Genomic DNA, 20,560 nt, shown 5'->3' with positions numbered 1-20,560 from the left:
TCAGGGCAGAAACAAGGATGGCTAAGCGCCAGTTCTGGGGACATGCTGTGACTGAGCCAGGAAGGGCAGAAGCGGGTACCCAGCTCCCAAGCTGTCTGAAGCGTTAATGACGGAGCCCAGCGCCCTGCCTGGAAGCACCTGGACAATAAATGATGCTCTTCCCCAGACAAGGGGGCACCTAGCCACCGGTGTCTTGTCGGGCCTAAAAACCAAGGCCAGGTGGCCGCGGGCGCACACACCTCCCTACCGCAGCCCCCATTACCGTCAGAGTCTTCCTGAATCCCTTGAGAATAAATGACCTAAGACCTTTCAGGCAGGCTCCACAAACGCTGTCATCCCTGTGAAGGACAGAGTCTCCAGCCAACATTCATCTTCCCCACGTCAGTCTTTGGAATTCATTAAGCCTCAGTTCCAAACCCAACTCTCCTATTCATTACTACATGTGACCTTAAGCCAATCACGTACCCCCTCTATAACCCTCAGCTTCCCCATATTTAAAACAAAGAAATTCATGGATCATTTTAAAGTTTGAAAGGTCCTTAGAGGCCATCTAAGTGGATAGATGTTCAACCTCTGGCCTTGGACTTGGGGAAAAAAACTGAGCTCAAATCCTGCCTCAGGTACCAGGTATCTGTATAGCTCTGCACAAGGCACTCAACCTCCCTTAGCCTCAGGTACCAGGTATCTGTATAGCTCTGCACAAGGCACTCAACCTCCCTTAGCTTCAATTTCCTCATCTGCAAAATGTGACTACTAGTAGTAGCACCTGCCTCTCAAGATTGTGGCGAGGATCAAATTTTTACATGTATATGCATATATAAATGTATGCACATATATAATGTATACATACTTTTATAAGATCCTATATACATTGCATTGTATACATGTGCACATATTATGTTTATATGTATTGTAATCTACACACATTATAATGTGCGGGTGTATATTCACATGAATATGTATCTATACATATATGAATGTATTATGTACACGTGTACACATATTTATAATCTCATATACATTGTATATGTATTCTTGTGTGTGGATATACACATGCATATATGCAATGTCTATAAACATTTACAATCTCATATACATTATATAAAATGTATTATGTGTGTGTATACATATATGCATATATTCATGTGAAGCACTTTGGAAACTTCAAAGCATAATAAAAATGTTATTTAGTCCAATCCTCTCACTTTACAGATGAGGAAACAGAGGCCCACTTACATCATGTGACTTGCCTCAGGTGGTACCAGGAGTGAGGAGGATTTAAACCCAGGTCTTCTGACTACAAAATTAGAAATCTTTCCTGTACCAGATAATCCCTGGGGTCATTTTCAATCCTATATTTCATGATACTCTCCCTTCTTCACCTCACAGAAAGATAGTAAGAATGTGGGGGAAGAAAGAAATAGTTAAGGCAGCTTTTCCTTCACCCTCCACCCCCCATTCCCTAGGGATCCCATAGGATCATCCAGGAACACACACACACACACACACACACACACACACACACATATTGAATTCCATCATTCCCAGAGGCCACCAGCTCAAATTCTAGTCTTAAGGCTGGAAAGTTTCCCACAGACCATGGGACAGTGGATTGTTTCTAAAAAAGATCATAGGCCAGGATCTACGTAAGAGGACCACCCTGTGCCCGTCAGAAGGAGCCAAGAGAAAGCAAATATGGTTAATAATATATCAAAACCCTGGTACATGGATTTCCTTAAGAGAATGAGGGAATGAGCATTTTTGTAACAGCTATGTGTCAAGCAAGCACTGTGCTAAGTGTTCTTTGCAAATATTATCTAATTCGATCCTCACATAAAGGTAAAGGTAAATGCTATTATCCCCATTTTACAGTTGAGGAAACTGAGGCAGAGGTTAAGTGATTTGCCCAGAATCACAAAAGTTAGTGTCTACAACCAGATTTGAACTCAGGTCTTCCTGACTCCACTGCATCACTTAATTAGTGAACTAAATGTCCATAAGTAACACCTGATTGTTTTACTAAATGTCCCTAGGTGACAAATATTTTTTATCTGGGAGCAGCCACTTAGAAGCCAGTATTTCACTACATATTGTTTCCCCAGCCAAAGCAGTGACCCAACCCTGGATCTGACAGCCCTCCTTTAGAAATAGATGGAAGGGGGACTGCCTTTCCATTCCCAACAAAACAAGTTGGGGTCCAGGGTCCCCTAGTGGAAACTACAGGACAAGGAAGTGGGATTCAAAGGTAGATTTGGGGGAACTACAGCCAGACCCAGAAGTGCTGCTACCTCAAATGTGTCCAGGGTTTAAGCTGACACCTTTATTTAGCATCCAAAATTGAACTGCTCACACACACACACACACACACACACACACACACACACACACACACATTCTTGGCTCCTCCTTCCATCTTCCCTTATCGCTGGTAACACCACCACTCTTTTCCAGATAAGAAACCTTAGGCTCCATCTTATCCCTGGGATCTAATCCTTTCCCCTGAAGTATCCATGTGCTTCCCACATTCCTCCCTATCCTAACACTCCTGTCGTATGACATTTTTCATATCCATACTCTCCCTTCTAACAGAGAATACTGGAAATAACTTCCCAACTGGACTTCTTGCCTTCATTCTCACCCCTTTCTAATCCAACCTACATATTGAAATAATTTTCTTACAGCCCAGAGGAAGATGACACTCCACTACTCACCAACCTGCAACAGCTTCCTACTGCCTACAGAATAAAGTCCAACCTGCTTAGCCTAGCATTCAAGGCCTTCTGTGGGTTCCAATCTACCTTTTTCTAGCTCCATTTCCCACTCTTTCATTTATTCCTCTTTGCTTTGTCCACAGGTCCCTCTGCCTGAAATACCATGAACCCACTCACTTTCCCACCAGAAAGTTTCCTTCCTTTCTATTCATGAAGCCCTTTGTAACTTTCCTATATCAGATCACATTCTATTTCTTTAATGGTTTTTTGTCTATCTGTCCTATCTTCCCAATGGGTTGTAAATGTCTTGAAGGCAGACTCTTGGTCACTATATTTCCAGTGGCCCCATTCAATGGCTTATGTGTACTTAATACTTAATAAAAGTTTAATTTTAACCACATTTGTACTCTTCCTTTTTTGTGTTTGTTTTGTCCTAAAACCAAGGAATCTTAGAGCTGAAAAACCCCTGGGAGACCAACCAGTCCAACCTCCTTGTTTTACATATGAGGAAGGAAAGGTACAGTGACAAGGGCCCCCCAGTCTTGTTCTAGTTGCCTGTCCTTATTTAAATTTTTTAGTTAAAAAAGAATATTTTAATAAAATCTTTCCTTTCAAAATTTCACTTTCAGTGCTTAGAACTAAACGAGAATAGAGTTGGACTACCGATAGCCAGGAGTGTCAGTCTACCTCTCTTGGTGGCACCTTGCAAGAATGCTAATGGTGGAAGTGGAGAGACAGGCAGACAAGAGAGGAGGAATCATCAGTCCTAAGAACAGACAGCAGAGGAGGAAAGCTGGTTCACCTGGCCTCTCCAATTACTCCTCACCACCCTCATGTCCCTCCCTAACAGATTTCATTCCTGAGGGGCTAGTTTTCATTACCATGACCAAGGTTTTCAGACACTGACAGCAGGTTTTAATATCCACCCCCCCCCTTTGGTGCCCAAATTGCTATGTGTGAAACAAAGTACTATTTAAGGAGACTCTGAGAGAGGGGCAAAATGGTGGTTCTAGAGGAACACTGTAACAGACTTGGCCTTAGTCCTCCATCAGTAGCAGGTGTAGGAATGGACTAGGTTTTTTGATAGCTATTCTAGGGAAAACCCTGTACGTCGGGGTGGGTAACAGGATAACAGCCTCAAAATAGGTTTGGTCATTATGAGCTCAGAGAGGACTGAGGGCTGGGAGTAAGGTGTTGAGTGGATGCTACAGGTAGCCAGTAACTGGGAGAAATGCAGCCTATATACCCTAGACTTAGGTCTTTAAATCAAAACCTCTAGGCCAGGGGTGGGGAACCCGTGTGGCCCTCTAGATCCTCAAGTGCAGCCCAAACTTCACAGAATAAATCCCCTTCATAAAACTTAAGAGTCAGTCAAAAGGCCACTCCCAGGGACCTAGAAGACCACATGTGGCCTCGAGGCCTTGGGTTTCCCACCCCTGCTCTAGGCCCTCAGCTTCTCACCAATGTTATCCATCCTAAGGATAGATCTGTGGGGGCAACGTCTGAAGGCAGAAGCATCACGTATGGGGGAAGATGTCACAAAGGAAACAAGTCAGACAGAAGATGAGACGTCGTCTGGTTGTAATGAGGTCAAAGCGAAATTGGGATGAAGGTCTGGAACGGGGGCATGGGAGGTGATGAACCAGCATTCTGGGTGGAAGTCAGGAAGGTCACTCTGCTTTGAGGGTTGGTAACAGTGCCAGGCACATCTCATCAGCTGTAGGGTTGAGTCCTTGCTCAGACCCCATACTCTAGACGGGGGGAATCTCTCGCTTCCCCCTCATCCCAATGGTCTCTGAGGGACCTCCTCTCCAGCTTTTACACCGGCATGTGGAGCTCATTATATTCATCCTGGCCATCTTCATCAAAGTTGGGTTCGGCATCTACAGAGTCCAGCTATTTGGGGGTAGGGGGACAGGGGAGAAATAGAAAGAAGGGACAGGATTCAGGGCCCTCTTCCCCAGACCTCACCATCCACAGCTTCCTCCTCCCCCTCCCTTGGTTCTCCATGTCTCTAGTTCTGCCAGATCTCACGACCTTTCAGCCCTCCCCTCCACATCTCCCCAATCTTCCGGATGACACCACCCAAAAGCCCTGTCTGATGCCTGGTCCCCTGCAACCTCACGCGATGTCAGCTCCTGTCTCTCCATATCCTCACCGCCTGAAGTTCCCTTTCATGAAAGATCCGAGGCAGCAGGAAATGCCTCATTGGTACCGTGAGCAGCAGCACAAAGGGGAAGGCCAGTGAGGCAGATGTGGACTTGACCACCCAGAGCAATGCGATGCAGCTCAACTGAATGAGGGTAAACAGGTGCATACGCCAAGTCCTCACCTTTGGGGAGGCAGAGCAGGGACAGAGGCATCAGGACTTCAGCTATCGAGGTGGGTCCACATCTCCATTACACTGTACCTTGGAACTTATCCCTTACATCTATCAGTAGGATGGAATCCCTTTGAGGGCAAAGGCTACCTCACTTTTGTATCTGTATCTCCAGTCCTGGATTAGGCCAGGTACTTAGTGAGTACTTGTTAATGACTGATGGCTGGATTCGCCCCTGACCTCTTCTTTATCTCTGGCCCATCCCTTCCTATTCCCTCGGCTCTCTCCCAGGATTCCCATACCTTGGTCACATACGGCTCGTCAGGATGGTGTTTTGAGGACATAAACATGAGCAACAATCGCTCTGACAGCTGTACCCCAGACAGAGAGGTCACCCCCATGTAGAGGAAAATTCCAAACAGCACAGCCAGTGGGATCCGACGAAGCACTGGCCCCATCACAATGGACAGGCCTATAGAAAAGGAGTGGACACTGACCCACACTTACCACGCAGAGTGGCCCCACAGTGATGCACATGGGGTGGGCAAAGGTGGAAGGCTGGCAAAGGGAATGGGGAAGAATGTGGTGGCTGTACAGATTTTAGAGGATAAAATTAGGGAATCAGGAAAGAGTTGGGGAAATGAGCTTAGAGATCCATAGGCAGTGCTGAGAGGTGGGCTTGTAGCAGGACATGGGTTCAGAAGCCCACGACAGGTTTCATAGGAGTGGTCTGAGAGACCAAAGGCCGGGGGGGGAGGGAGGGTGGCGGGGAGTAGAGGAGAAACTCTCACCCACAAGACAGGCAGTGAGCAGTCCTGTGAGTCGCTGCTCCCTGACTTCTTGGATCTGAGGTTTCACTCCAGGTGCAATGGCTTTACGCATTACAGTCAGCGCATTAATGTGGGTGATGGATCGAACAGTGGCAGCTGTGAGCCAGGGGAGCCCAAACAGCCCACACAGACCACCCAGAGAGCCAATCAGCAACAGGTCAAGGTGGAAGCCTGAACCCTTGAGTAGCCCACGAGCCTTCTGATTGACAATAAGCCTGCCAGGGGTTGAAGGCACAAGGTAAACTCCCTGCCAGGAGTTAGGGAGAAGAGGACAGACAGAATATGGGGAACAGGTAAGATTTAAATATTAAATAAGCTAAGAAAGATTTGGGGAGAAAGAAATATGGCCCTGCTTTGCAGTTTTAGCTTCTTGGATGCCAAAAATGATTTTTTCCTATATAAGATTGCTCAGGTCCCTGCTTTCTCAACTCTGTTGTCTTTGCTCGCTGTTCCCTATGCCCAGAATGCCACCTCAGTCCCATAACCCCAACTCAAATGCTGCCTCTTGCAGGAAGCTCCTCCTCAATCCCTTAGTTGGTGATGACTTTTTTTGGACCTCAAATAGAGACCCCTCAGATCTTTCTGAGGCACTCGTGGATTACAGCTGTTTATGCTTCCTACAAGCCCCCACACCAAAGTGTGAGCACAAGGGCAGGAGCTATATCCTATCTCCACTTTGTATCTCTCCCAAAACCATGCCCAACAATCTTTGTAGGGGGTGGCACATGATAAATGTTCTTGCCAATTCAAATGATACATATGATATTTGATAAGGATCTAAGCCAAACTGCTAAACCATGGACATTTGTAGTACATAAACAAGAACAGAGGTTCTTAGACAAAATGAAATTTAAAATGAGTGTGTATCCCGCAGAGACCCAACTCTTCCACTGAGTCCAGGCCTCAACTCTAAAACCTAAAGCCAAACCCAGATTCTCACACCCTTGATGCCCCTTAATGGTCCCCTGCTTCAACCATAGGCCCCTATTCCACCCTTCCTCTTTCCCTGCCCCCTCACGCAGTGATCTGTGTCTCCATGAAGGTGAGAATGAGAACGAGGAGAGCTGGGATAGCTGCTGCCACCATCATCCAAGGTGGGAAGGGTTGAGAGATTCCCAGGGGTGGGATGAACCAATTTCGCTTCTCCGGGGAAGTCACCGAGAGCCCAGAGGGTACAGTCAGTTTCTGTGGGATTGGAAAAGCAAGACTTGTGGGGCAAGAAGCCCCTACTCATTCATACTCTGTGCACATATCTCCTCAAAGCTTATCGGAGCAATGATCTCCTTAAAGAACCCACTGAGAATTCTATACCAAGCTGGAAGAAGGCTATAGTCACCCTGAAACTCCCTTCCTTCTCTCCCAATATTCCTTCAGTCTCAGTTCTTCCATTGTCATTCTTGTGGTGACCCCTTCCACCTTCTTTCCCACCTCCACAGATCTCAGCTAGAGATCACATCATGGACTGGCCCAGGGCAAGAGGTTGTCTTACCCTTCTGGTGGATGACAAAAAAAAAAAAAACTCTGGGCAGGGGGTGAGGTGAGGGAGGAGACAGAAATGGAGGGAATGAGGAACAGCTATTTCTGAAACTTGAAGTCTACATAAAGCCCCTCTTGGACATGCCTAAACTCAGACCATACCCGAGTAATAATTCAGGTTCATCACCCTTAACACTAGAAGGATGAGAATGGCCAACTGGCTTCACAGGTACCTTGGATACCTAGCACATGTTACAAACAGCAGGTGCTTAATAACTGTTTGCTGAGTTGAACTAAATTGAAGATTAAAAAAAACAGCCTCCTCTGGGGTAGGAAGGGAGCTGGGAATGGAGGCAAGGAGACAAGGAAGACCGATGTTTCCTTACCTGGGTATAGGTGTCAACAATAAAGTAATCCACTGAAACCATCACCAGAATGGAGATTGGGATCCCAAAGTCCCCAATAATTCGGCGTACCTTGTGAAAAAAGGGCAGATGCAGAGGAGGAGAAGGAACAGAGAGCACAGATGAGATACAAGACAGAGCAGCGAGGGGCAAACAGAGGCCCACTCTCTTCTCTCTAGAGTCTGAACCCAAAGTCCAAACATTTATGATATCCATATTCTGAAACCCCATCTACCACTTTGAGAAAGAGGACAATGTGCTAGCTAGAGGCTAACCCATACATCCTAGGGCCTGTGCCCACCAGAGAGAAGACCTAAGGAAGTCTAACCTTTCTATCACTGCCTGGAAGACAAAGGATTCCCCCCCCCCCCCCCCCGTGCCCCAGGACCCAAATGACCTGGGCCCAACCCCCACCTGTCCCCCCAGAAAGCGACTGTTCCTAAATTTCCGCAGGAAGAAGGCAATAAAGAAAGTCCCAAACATGAGGATGAGGGAAAGCAGTGCAGTGTTGGGCTGGTTTCGGGGGTCTGGTGAGCCACTCGTGGTAGGCAGTGCGCTTGAATTCAGGTCTAGGTCAGACTCTAATGCCCTTTTCCATTCAAAGTCTGGAGGGTAAGAGGTCCTTAAGGGATGCTCCTTAAACACCTGTACAAGTGAAAATGTAACATAGATCCATCACATGCTAGTACAGGTAGGTCTTAACACAACTTTGCAGGGTCCCTCTCACACACACACAAACCTTCATAAGCAGAAGTGATGCAAGCCACCACCAACTGGGCATGTGAATGTGACAAATGATTTGTCATTACAAACTTGTAAAGGTGAGTTCCCATCAGGAAACCTCATATCAAATATCTAGCACCCTCATGGTGAAGTTCTGCCATACCTTGTGTATGTGGCAGGTATCACCCCATCCCCAGGACTATAGGCTACCTCATACAGGACCCATCTCTCCCCCAAGGCCCTCTAGCTGACCACCCCAAGGCCTAGGCCACCCCTCGCCATGCTTCTCTCCCTCCCTCCCAACATTTTACTCATTTCTCCCCCAACCCTTAGCCAGACCTTGCCGGCTTCTCCACCTTATAGAGCTTGTAGAAAGTCTCATAGATGAAAATCAAGGAGATGAGAAAGGCAAAGATCTCCTGGGTGAAGGGTGAGATGTATCGGACGAGAAAGCTGCCCTCTGCGGCCACCAGTATGATCACAAAGATGACGAGCCAGAGGCCAACCCAAACCCGGCCGGTGAGGTACTCCAGCTGCTGGGCATGGCAGAACTGGGGGCATGTGGAGGATGTAAGGTTACCCACATGAGGCCCAACAGGTAGTTGGTGCCTGGCAGGATTGGGGGAGGAGGGAAAGGGGAGGAGGGCTCCAAGGATGAAGGAAGACGTGGGGCACAGAAAGGTTACTAGACAGGTTGTGGGGAGATGGTGGGACAATGGGAGCATCACCTTGAAGAAAGCTTCCTCAAAGACGAGCAGTGGCCCTGAGAAGCCCACCACAAGCAGTGGCTGGGCACCCAGCAGGGAGAAGATGAAGCCAAGTGTGGAAGTGGAGACGATCATCTCTGACACACCCATCAGCCCCTCAGTCTTCTCTCCTGGGGTTGGGCAGGAGGTTAGTGAGGCACCCAGCCCCCTGCAGACCCCCACTCACTCGACCCCCTTTTTCCCCATCACTTTCTGAGGCTCATCCCCAAACAGTGGTAGAAGAGAAGGGCCCAATTATGAGTCTTACAGCACCCTTTGCCCACCCTCCAGGGTGGTAACCCATAGCACTCCAGTCCTCTCTCACCCAGCAGCCCCCCAAAGGTGATAGCCGGGCTCAGGGCTGCAAAGTAGAGAAAAAGCACGGCGGCCAAGCATTGGGAGTGCAACGCATCCATCAGGTCACTGCCATAGTGGGGGTACCGGCACCTCACATCTCGGATAACTCCCCCAAATAGGTAGCCCGTCCTTTTAAGGGGGTCATCATCTGGACACCCTTCAGAGGCTCCTAACTCCACTGACATCTCTAAAGGGACAAAGGAGTCAAGAGATCACAAGCCCCACCACGGTGCCCACCCCAACCAGTCTGCCCTCCCCACCCTGTGCTAGCACTGACAGACTGGGGCAGGGCATAGGAAGATAGCTCAAGAGACAGAAGAAAAAACATAGGATTTGTAACCAGAGAAACTGGGTTCAAATTCTGTCTGCTCCCTATGAGACCAGATATGGAGTTAGGGTCTCCAAAGGACAGTGCCTGGGGATTGGGATGTGGTAGTCTGGGCCCAGGCTCTGACCTTTTCTCGGAGCATTGTAGACATTCTGGGAGGGCAACAGAGTCTTGATGTCCCGTTCCCTCTGCTTCCTGAGCAGCTCCCGCTGGAAGGCAGATACTGACCGCAGCAGATCACGGCTTTCCACATCAGATGGCGGGATCACAATGCTGCCATCCAGGAACTCACTGATGGCACCCAGCAGATCCTGCCGGTCATCGGCCTGGTACGCAGCCTCATGAAATATCTTTGGAACAGAAGAGCCAGGAGTCTGAGGCAGCTGGATAAGGACCACTCACTCATATAGCTTCTAATAGCCAGCCTATCCACCCATACCTGCCTCCAGCCCATACCATGGCTTATAGGGAGCCAGCCTCCAACAGAACACCAAGGAAATCACGGGAGTGACAATGAATCTGCTCTTTGAGGAGAAGAGAAAAGGGGCTTGGAAAAATCAAGAACAAGAGATAGAGGGGGCCTGACAAGGATGAGTCATAATTTAATGAACAATGGAACTTTGGCACCCCCTAAAAACCTTGGCCTTTGGAGGATGAGTACCCTTCTTGCCATCACATAAACCAGTGGGCTCAAACTCAAATAGAAATGAAAGCCACTAAACCAGGGGTGGGGAACCTGCAGCCTCGATGCCACATTTGGCCCTCTAGATCCCCAAGTGTGGCCCTTTGAATTCAAATTTCACAGAACAAATTCCCTTAATAAAAGGATTTAATCTGTAAAACTTGGATTCAGTCAAAAGGCCACACTCAAGGTCCTCAAGGTGGTAGGCTCCCCACCCCTGCGACTAAACCATAAAGATCCCTGAGGGACACGTATTGGCTTAGAAAACTATGCATTAACATTATTTATGTTTTATTGTATTTTGTTGAATACTCCCAATCACATTTTAATCTGGTTTGTGAATTTGGGAGTTGACTGGGTTTGAAACCTCTGGTGTAAACCCACCTCTATCTGGAGGGGCTTAGGGGAGCTTGACTCCAAGAAGGGTTTGGGAGAAGGGCCTGACCTTGTCGGACATGAGAGTAGCAAAGGAGCGGCCCAGCTCGTGGTACTCGGTGCCACTATCTCTCGGCCCCAGCATCACAAAGATGAAGCGCACGGGCACAGGAACCTCAAGGACGGATTCCAGGAGCACAGCCTCATTCAGCCGGACGAAAGCTGAAGCAGGCTGTTCCAAAAAAGGGACAGAGCCTAGGGAGCAGGATAAAAGGCAGCATAGGGCATTGGGAAAATACAAAGAAGAGACAAAGACTGGAGAACAGAAGGTGCTGCCCTGAGAAGAAATAGCTGAAGTATAAGGGAGAGAGGTCAGAGCTGGTATAGGAGACCAGGACTGACAGTTTAAGTTCAAAGATGAAGCCACCAGCTTGGGCCATGGCACAGGGCTGGTGCGGGAAGGAGGCACCTTTAGTGATACAAGAAAGCCAAAGTCTCGGAAAGAATGCAGGGATTGTATCCCCTCCTCCTGCTCCCAGCTGTCCCTAACCCATCTCACCCACAAGTACAACTGTGGCTTCAGCATCCTCAGGGATCTTCTCCAACAGCTTCAGGCTTTTCCCTCTGTGGCCATCTCCTCCAGGGATGTACAGGGACTTCTGAGGATACAGAGCTGAGACTGGGACTGGGACCCAAGCCAAGGATCATGACATCTGATTAAGCCTCTTAACCCATCCCCCAGGTCAAAGAATTCCCCAGGGGAGAAAGACTACAGACTCTTTCATTCTTTGTATCTGCACCCCCAGTGTCCAGCAGAATGCCTGGTAGGTATTTAATAAATGTTTGCCGATTGACTGATTGGCTGTACCCTGTGGTGTAGATGAAAGAGTGTACTAGATTCAGAAAAAGACCTTGATTGAACTGAAATAATATTTAATAAACTGGGTTGGGAGCTCTAAGGTGACTAGTTAATTAATGAGAAAAAGGCAGTTTCTTACTCTGTAAAATGATGGGGTTGAAAAAGTCAAGAGTTAAAGTGACTGTTAGAAGTAGCTAGAGCAGTAGCCTTTCTTGAAGTTAAAATATTGCAAATAAATATTCATATCTTCATGTCATTATTTATTAATTCAGTTAATAAATTGTATAGACCCAGGAACTGATGTTTGTTGAAGCTTAGGATGTTAGGGATTTTGATCCAGAGAGATAAGCAACTGTTCTCAGGAAAAGATGTTTCTCCAGTTTATTAAATGAATAATATTTAATAACTGGGTTGGGAGCTCTGAGGTGACTGGTTAATTAATGAGAAAAAGGTTAAAATTTTAGTAATTAAAAAAGAAATATCTAGTATATCCTTGGATTACCTTAGAACCCAAGATGACAAGAATATCTATGGTAATTAGTCGAGTAGCAGGCTGAAGGGTGGGCATCCCATTTAGGGTGTGAGTGTGGTTGACTCCAAACACTCCCACTTGAGTTTTCTTTCTTTCTTTCTTTCTTTTTAATTAGAGCATTGGATCAAATAACCAGTCATGTCTCTTCAAGTTTGAAATTCAACAATCCTGCAATTCAGGATTCAGGCTGAGAGAAAGAACAACCGTATGGCATAAGGGGAAAAGCACAGGACTAGACATCAGAAAATCTGGGTCCAAGTCAAAGCTCTGCCATTTACTAGCTATGTGATCTGAGGCCAGTCATCTCAACTCTCCAAGGCTCATCCAGCTTCTTCACTTGGAAAACAGAAAAGAGTGACTTGCTCATGATTTAAGGTAATCGTGAAGAAAGCAAATTGCAGATGTGAAGGAGCCATGGAAAGGAAAGCTATCTGACCCCAGTTCTGCCATTTTGTAGTCACGCAGACTCAAGCAGTCCCTTAACCTCTCTGGGCTTCAATGTCCTCTTCAAGAACCCATGACTCTGTTGGTGGGGGGGGGGGGGGGTGGGCCCTCACTGGTGCACAGTACTGACTCTCTTTGACTTAACACATGGCTTTCAAGAATTGCTGAGCCTGAAAAATTCATCACTCTATGGGCCAACATGGTGATGCACCTGAAATACCTGAGATAATCCATGTGAAGGGTCTTTAGGCTCTCAGTCAATCTGCAAACATGCCATGTTAACTAAAGGGAAGACCCTTCAGTAGGTCTGCTTCCACATCTCTCATTCCAACAATCACAAACTCTCATTTTAACATCTAACCACCTCGTGGCTTAGTTCATCTACCTAAGGGAGAGTGAGTGCTTTGAGGTCAGTGACTATATCTTCCATATAATATGATTTTAATCAACACTTTAACTAATTCAGACCAAACTGAAGGCCCCGCTGTTTGTCTGACTCCACCAAGGGTCAGAGTTTGAAGGGGAACCACTAACCTCTCTACTGTCAGGATCATGGGGCCAGAGCGGAGCTGGTTCAGCAAGGTCATCTGTCATAGTGGGGACAGCACTGTCAGAAACATGGCCTGGAGTTGGGTGATGGTTCCCCAGCATGGAGTTCACACTGGAGCTTGAGGGGTTTCGGGGGAAAAAGCCTCCCTCTTTGTCATCATTAGGGTGGCTAACCAGGAGGCAGGAAGAGAACACAGAAGGTTAGATGCCGTGACTCCTTCCCTTCCACTTGTCTATTACCCACCACATCCCCACCATGTTGCTTTCCTGCTCCACCTTACAAACACAAACACACACACACACACACACACACACGCCTTTGGTACCTGTGTTTTAGTAATAGAGTGCGCAATACACTTGCTCGATCCTCAGGACGGATTTGGTCTGACACAATCATTGTTTCCACCACAAGGTGTGCAATACCAGGCAGGGTAGTCTGCTCTAGGTCCAGGAGAGTGGCCCCTGAGAGGACAAGCAGTCAGGCAAGAAGGATACGGGAAGAGGAGAATGAATGCTGATGGGGAAGGCTCAGAAACAGCCTCTTTACCAGTCCTAGCCCTTTGCCCTCAGAAGACACTAGACATATCCCTAAAGATACCCATAGTCCCACTGAGGCAGGTACTTAAGAATCTAGCTAGTTTCTGCTCTACAGTATAGCAGGAATTATAATCATAGACATAAGACAGAAATAGCTCAAGAGAAATGCCCAGCCAGTCTCACACAAGGACAAAATCTAAGGATACTAGGAAGATAATCCTGCCCCTAAAATAAGTTTCTACCCATTGCGTGAGGTCTGCATTTGAGCTATTTTCCTTCCCTTGGTGAAAGCTTTAACCCTAGTTAAAATAGAAATCCTCCCTGAGAGAGGTCAAACATTATGCTATATTTCCTAGTATCACAGATTTCAAGCCCCTTCATTTTAAAGATAAGGAAACCGAGGCCCAAAGAATTTAAGTTAACTTGGCCAAGCTCACACAGATTGTACACAGCAGAGCCAAGACTTAAACCCAGTGTCTCAGACCACTAGTCCATCAGTGCACCACCTTGATACAAGTACATTTATCAGTCTCTTTCCTAAGAGAATTTTTGATATACAAGAGAAAGAAGGAATATGGAGGGCATAGCCTGGTTAGACAGGAGCATGGAGAGGGAAGAAAGGGGACAGAACCAAACATAAATAATACAGTGCCATCATGTAATTTTAGAATAGGTCACTCTACCTCCCACCCCCGACTGCTTTTGTCATGGCAGTGATCCTGTGACCCTGGGCACAGTCCCATAGCCATGATGGTTCTCTCATTGGAGCATTTGGTTAGATGATGGAAGGATGTGGATTGTAATTCTTGTTCTGCCCTTAGTGAGCTATTTAACCTCTTTCGCCTCATTTAATCTGTAAGTCTCAGTTTCTTCAACTGTAAAATGGGAATAAAAGTCAAACCTGCTCAGTTCCTACCTAATTCAACTAATCAATAAGCCTTTATTAAGTACTTTGCTATGTGGGAGGGGAAAAAATTAGATAAAGAAGTAAACTTGAAAACCATAAAGCATGATGTAAACATGGGGAAGGGACGTTACCATTAAGAAGAGTTACCATAATTGTTCCATGGCCCACACAACTGGTCCTGAGCTAACCCCGGTCCCCAGGAATACCATGTTGTAGTGGAAATGGGACTAGTTCTAGAGAAGGAGGACCTGAGTTCAAATCCCAGCTCTGCTGGCTACCATGTGACTTTGGACAAATCACCTGACCTGTCTGGGCCTCACCTTCTTTATCTGGAGAATGAGGGGGTTGGACTGGATGACCGCTGAGGTCTCTCCCAGTTCCAAATGGATGATTCTAGAATCCAAATATTGGTCCAGCCTGGGACCCATCATCTATCTCCTCCCAGAAGCCCTCCAGTGTTAGTGACCAATGAGTTAGGAAGGGGTGACAGGTTAGGATATGAGGATGACAAATGGGGGAATGGAAAGTATTGAGGAGAATGAGAGCATGGCTGCCAACATGCCGTGGGAGGAGGGGGAGGAGTTCATACCTCGGGCAATGGTTTTCCTCAGCTCCAGGAGGCTTCGGAAAGACAGTGAGGCAACATGAGGCTTCCCCCAACGCTCAGTCTCCTCCTCCACATCCTCCTCAAACTTGATCCAGCGGGCAGTTTCACGCCATTGAGGCTCCTGGGCCTTGTCCAGCACAAGCTCATTCAATTCCACAAACACCTGCGGAAGAAAAGAAAGGTGGCAATATGGCCTCTTAGAAAGAGTACTGGCTCAGAAGGCAGAGATTGGAATCAGATGCCATTCCTGATGCTCAGTTCCCAGGTGACCTTGGACAAGTCACTGGATCTCAGTTTCCTCATTTGCAAAATGAGAAAACTGAGTAAGATGGCCTCTGAGGCTTCTTCCAGCTCAAGTTCTATGGTCCAGCACCGGCTCCAGTGTTGGAATGACCTGGAGATCGAATCCCGGACTCAGACACTTAGCACCCACCCAGAAACACCTGGCCGTGTAACCTTGAGCAAGTTACCTAACCCCAATTGCTTAGGGGTGGCCAGGTGGCTCAGCGAGTAAGAGCACCAGCTCCAGTGTCGGGATGACCTGGATCAAATCCGGGCTCAGATACTCAGCACCACACCCAGAAATAACTGGCCATGTAACCTTGAGCAAGTTACTTAACCCCGATTGCTTTTAAAAATAAATAAATAAATAGAATCCTGGCAAGAGGAGGAAACTACAAAGAGAAAAAAATTGGGTCTTGAAATAAAGCAAACAATTGGTGTCATCCAAATGAAGAATGGACTTCCAATCAAGTCAATAAATATTTATTAAGCACCTACTATGTTCCAGACACTACACTAAATGCTGCCTTGAAGAGATGTTGGGGAAGGAAGGGATTTTCCCCTTAATAAAGGTCTTCAGACAAAGTCCAGTCAATTGTTGGGTTTGTTGTAGACAGTATTTCTGTACAGGGAAGGCTTGGATTGGATGGATCTGAGGCCCCTTCCAATTCTGAGAATCTAGGATTCTGAGGGAGGGGAGGGAATCAATCAATTCACAAGTAATAATTAGGGGTCTACTAGATGTGCTAGGTGCTGTGAATAAACAAAGAATCAAAGAGTCTATCCTCCAAGAGCTCAGATTCAAACAAAAGAGATAAGGACTCGGAGAAAGATATGCAAAATAGGTCTAAAGAGAATAAATACTCAGAAATTACACATAAGGTCATAGGAGAGGACTGGCACAGGCAGCTGAGGGGGAGGGGGTGTCAGGAAAAGATTCATGGAGAAAGTAGGGCTTAGCCTGTGTCTTGAAGGAAGAGAGATGGATAGCACAAGATGGAAGTGAGGAAAAGGTGTGCAATCCAGATGGGAGGATGGCGGATGAAGGGCACAGTCAGAGCTAGAGTATTATGTGTGAAGAACAGGGAGAAAGCCAGTCTGGATCACAAGAGCACAGGATGGGTAAGAATAGCCATGTGGTTGGAAAGATAGGCTGTGGCCAGGCTGCTTAGGGCTTTTCAAGCTAAACAGAGGGAAAGAAAGAGGGCCTCAGGACACAAAAAGGTGGGCAAGGGTCAACTTCAAACCCATCTACCCTAAGCTCTCTATACCTCATGAGGCCTCCGATCCAGTTTCATCTTTTTCTTTTTCCTCCTTGAAACAGGAGCCAGGCTAGGGCTACTTCTTGTACTCTGGATCCGGGAGGGTTTCTTCACCAGATGCCTCCGAACTCCAGGGTTATCCTCCAGCCGATGACCTAGGTGGGGGAAATGTAGCTGTTGACTCAAGAAAGGTCGAGGAATCAGAGCCTTGGAAGCACAGCCAAGTCCACTCTAGTTACCCTGCCCAAGAAATTCAGAGTAGCCCCCAAGCCTACCCTCTAAGCACAGGCTGATAGAACACCCCGAGTCTACACAGCCTAATTCTATAGACTTGCCTCTGCCCATCCATATAGTGGATTCACATCCCTGCTGACCCATTTGAGATCCACAAGTAACCTTCAGCCTCAGTCCCACTTGACTGTATCTTGGGATCTCTAGGTACCTATAACTGACCTCATCTCTTACTACCACATGCCCATTCCCCAACTACCCCCCCCAAGCTTTTCCCCCTAAACTTGTAACCTAGAAGAGAAGAGAATGGTAGCTCACAAGCTAATCCCCCAGCCATGGGGCTCAGATGGCCCTGGATCAACTCCCACAGGTCATAATTCTCAAACTCCAGCACAAATGTCTCAAAGCCCTCTGAGGCCTGATATTCTTGTAGGAGGGAGCCCAGAGCCCCTGGAGGGCCCAGGCTCGCCTCAGTCCTAGTGTTCAGAGCTCCTTTCTGTTCTGCCTCCTCTGGCACACTTGCCATTACCCCCTTGTGACTGGGCACAGCTTAGTGCTATGACCACATGCCCACCCTGTCTGGCACCAAGTCCTCACAGTCAGGGTCCACAACTGAGGTTGGGGTGGGGGAAGGAGGAAGAAGGGAGAGCAGGGTAGATGTGGGTCCTCTGAGCCCAATCTCCCCCAGCTCCCAGCACTGCTCCCTAGTGCCAGCAGCCCCCACCTGGGACCTTGAAACACATCCTTCTATCCCTGCCCCCCCCCCTTCCATCCTGCTGCTGCCATCGGACGGATTGTTCCTGCCCCTGTCCTCAGGCCCTGGCTACTTTCCATGACGTGTCTGTGCTCAAAGCAGCAGCAGCAACCCCCCTACACCCCGCCTACATGTCGTGGTTGTCAGAGGGAGGGAGGAGAGGGGAGGGTGTGGTCAGTGGGGCCCTTGCCCAGGGCATGGAGCTTCATGGGTGATGACAGGTGGTACAAAAAGCAGCCTACTGATAATAAAGGAGAATGTGCATGGGCCCAACAGAAGCCAAGGAGAGAAAGTGAGGGGAGAGAAAAGGGCAAATGGGGCAGAAAGAGAGAGGGAGAAGGGCAACAGAAGATGAAGGACAGTGTGTAAAATGGAGTAATACTTCGGAATAATAAAACAGGCATTTACAAAGCTCCTGAAGGTTTGTACTTTCCATGTGTTATCTCACTTATCTTCACAAGCACCCTAGGAAGTATCATCATGCCCATTTTACAGGTGAGGAAATAGAAGCTGACAAGAAGCTAAGTGTCTTAATAATAGCTCACATCTATGTAGCGCTTTAAGGTTTGCAAAGCATTGTACCTATGTCATCTCAATATAACTTCACAACTCTGTGAAGGAGGTGCTATTATTTTCAGATAAAGAAATTGAGACTGACAGAGGTTAAGTGACTTTTGCAGGGTCATACAGCTGGTAAATGCTTAAGTTCGGAACCCATGCCTTCCTGACTCCAAGCGCAGCAGGGCCCCCCTGCCTGAGGCCCAGGAGGGGCCTCACACTCACTCTTCATGTCATCCAGGTCAGCAGAGCCAAGCATCTGGGCCTCAGCCTCATCGGTGGGCACCTGCTGTTCCAGGCTGCCCCGGCTTTCCAAGGCACTGCCAGGGCGCAGGCGCTCCCGCAGGTCATAACTTGCTGAAGGACTCCATGGCCTGGCCTTCTCATCCATGCCTCGAGGGGTCCGGGGCCGGGGAACAGGGGGACTGGGAGAAGAGTGCAGCTGGGGCAGGGAGCTGGGGTGGAGACGAGGCCCCTGCTTCCCTCACCTGCACTCTCTGGGAAAGGCCATCACATGTGTTGGGGAGAATTCAGACCCTTACAAGAGCCTGGAATGGAGCTCTACGAGCATAGACCCTGTGCCCTCAGGTGAACCCTTGATCTCTTTCCACCCAACCTCCTACAAGGCAGGCCCGAGCAGCATCAGCCACTTGGTGGTCACTTGTATTGGGGAAGAGAAGCTTCTCCTAAAGGTCAAGGAAGGAAGGTGAGGAGCAGCCAGCTCTCTCCCCAGCCCTTCTCACCCCTCTTTCCTGCCCCCCCATCATTCTACCAATCTATTCTCCTCTACTGGCTCCATACTTTCTTCTCCTTTCATTCAATTCCATTTTCTTCCTCCTTTCCTTCTCCCCCTCTCTTTCTGCTCCTTTTCCCATCCCACTCTACTCCGTCCCCTCCTTTTTCCTCTTTTCTCCTCCTCTCTCATCTCAGTCCAATACTTATTACTTTATTTACTCAATAATGTAGATCATAATTTGAGGATTGATGCCAAGGCCTTCTCCAGGGGCTCAGCTCTAAGACCTAGAGAATTTGGAGGAGGGGGAGGGTTGGGAGGGGAAGTTGTGCAGCTGGGCAGGGAGCAGGGGTAGAAAAGAGGCCCTTGTGCCTCTGTTACCACTCCCAACCCTCCAGGAAAGGACCTCTCTCCAAGGTGGGGCATGGAAGGGTGACATATCCTTGGCCTGGTCACTCTGCAGTTCTGGGGAAGGGTCCAGTCCCTGAGAAAGTGGCCGAGTTAGTGATGAATACCTGCTGGGTTGTTCAGAGTCATGGTCCAAGCCCAGGCCAGGCTGAGACAAGGACTTTGTGGAGAGACTCTTCCGTGGGATGCCCACAGCGTCATCATCATCACTCCCAATGGAGAACTGGGGGTCAACAGGATGAAACCTTAGATCTATGCTCCTTACTCTGACTGCCCAGTTGGGCCCAAAGCCACACCCATCAGCTTCCCTCTGTTCCCTGAACACCTGGCCTCCCTCCCACCCCTCCCCTGGCCTTTCAACCATTATGACCCCTCCTGCACTGTCCATCCAACCCTGCCCCCATATATTATCACCTCAACACCATTCCATCCTCACCTCAACTCCCAAGAAAGTCACTCTTACCTTGGCTCTACTTGGGGATCCTGAAGGCAAGGGTTCCTGATCCAGTGTCTCTGCCTCAGACTCCCCTTCTTCTTCCTCTTCCTCCTCCTCCCCTTCTTCCTCCTCTGCCCCAGCTCCCCCCTCCTCCTGGATGGGAGGGGTGCCTTCAGAAGGGGGAGCAGAGGTTTTCTCCTTCTTCCTCTTTGTCCTGGCCCGACGGGCAGAGGTGATGGGTAGCTGACGAAACTTGTGGGGGGGAGGCAGTCGAGTTGACAGCGGGTGGTGTGTGTGGTGGGATGTGTGACGGTGAACTGAGATTGTAGGGAGAGTTGGCCTCAGGCCCCTGCCCTGGGACAGCAACCCCACCCCCAATACACCTTACCTTAGCCACAGTTCCTAGGACCCTCCTCCCAAGTCTCTAACATCTTTCTTTGACCTATACACTACCTTTTCCCTCTAGCTCAAGACAAGAAATTTCCCCACAATCTTTCCCATTCCCTCTT

At 48.1% G+C, this 20,560-nt stretch overlaps 1 protein-coding gene across 1 annotated transcript in view; it reads right to left on the bottom strand.

Annotated features, from left to right (window-relative positions):
- Window positions 1-4,003: 4,003 nt before the first annotated feature.
- Window positions 4,004-20,560, bottom strand: part of SLC4A3 (solute carrier family 4 member 3) — an 18,814-nt gene continuing 2,257 nt past the window's right edge. Inside the window, exons 4-23 of the mRNA XM_069104509.1 lie at window positions 20,079-20,368; window positions 19,723-19,838; window positions 18,700-18,899; window positions 16,941-17,086; window positions 15,370-15,550; window positions 13,663-13,798; window positions 13,322-13,505; window positions 11,512-11,611; window positions 11,023-11,207; window positions 10,023-10,245; window positions 9,536-9,754; window positions 9,193-9,341; window positions 8,821-9,015; window positions 8,156-8,386; window positions 7,724-7,813; window positions 6,880-7,046; window positions 5,823-6,076; window positions 5,334-5,503; window positions 4,870-5,043; window positions 4,004-4,607 (exon numbers count right to left, since the gene is read on the bottom strand). Of these exons, the coding sequence (XP_068960610.1) occupies window positions 4,530-4,607; window positions 4,870-5,043; window positions 5,334-5,503; window positions 5,823-6,076; window positions 6,880-7,046; window positions 7,724-7,813; window positions 8,156-8,386; window positions 8,821-9,015; window positions 9,193-9,341; window positions 9,536-9,754; window positions 10,023-10,245; window positions 11,023-11,207; window positions 11,512-11,611; window positions 13,322-13,505; window positions 13,663-13,798; window positions 15,370-15,550; window positions 16,941-17,086; window positions 18,700-18,899; window positions 19,723-19,838; window positions 20,079-20,368 (3,488 nt within the window). The 3' untranslated portion in view covers window positions 4,004-4,529. The remainder of the gene's footprint in view (window positions 4,608-4,869; window positions 5,044-5,333; window positions 5,504-5,822; window positions 6,077-6,879; window positions 7,047-7,723; window positions 7,814-8,155; window positions 8,387-8,820; window positions 9,016-9,192; window positions 9,342-9,535; window positions 9,755-10,022; window positions 10,246-11,022; window positions 11,208-11,511; window positions 11,612-13,321; window positions 13,506-13,662; window positions 13,799-15,369; window positions 15,551-16,940; window positions 17,087-18,699; window positions 18,900-19,722; window positions 19,839-20,078; window positions 20,369-20,560) is intronic.

The sequence above is a fragment of the Petaurus breviceps genome, unplaced genomic scaffold (assembly GCF_028583685.1).
Source record: "Petaurus breviceps papuanus isolate PSGF00001 unplaced genomic scaffold, PetGlider_PUasm1.0 688, whole genome shotgun sequence".
NCBI classification, from domain to species: domain Eukaryota; kingdom Metazoa; phylum Chordata; class Mammalia; order Diprotodontia; family Petauridae; genus Petaurus; species Petaurus breviceps.
The sequence above is the reverse complement of the archived record's forward strand: the minus strand, read 5'-3'. Positions and strand labels throughout refer to the sequence as shown.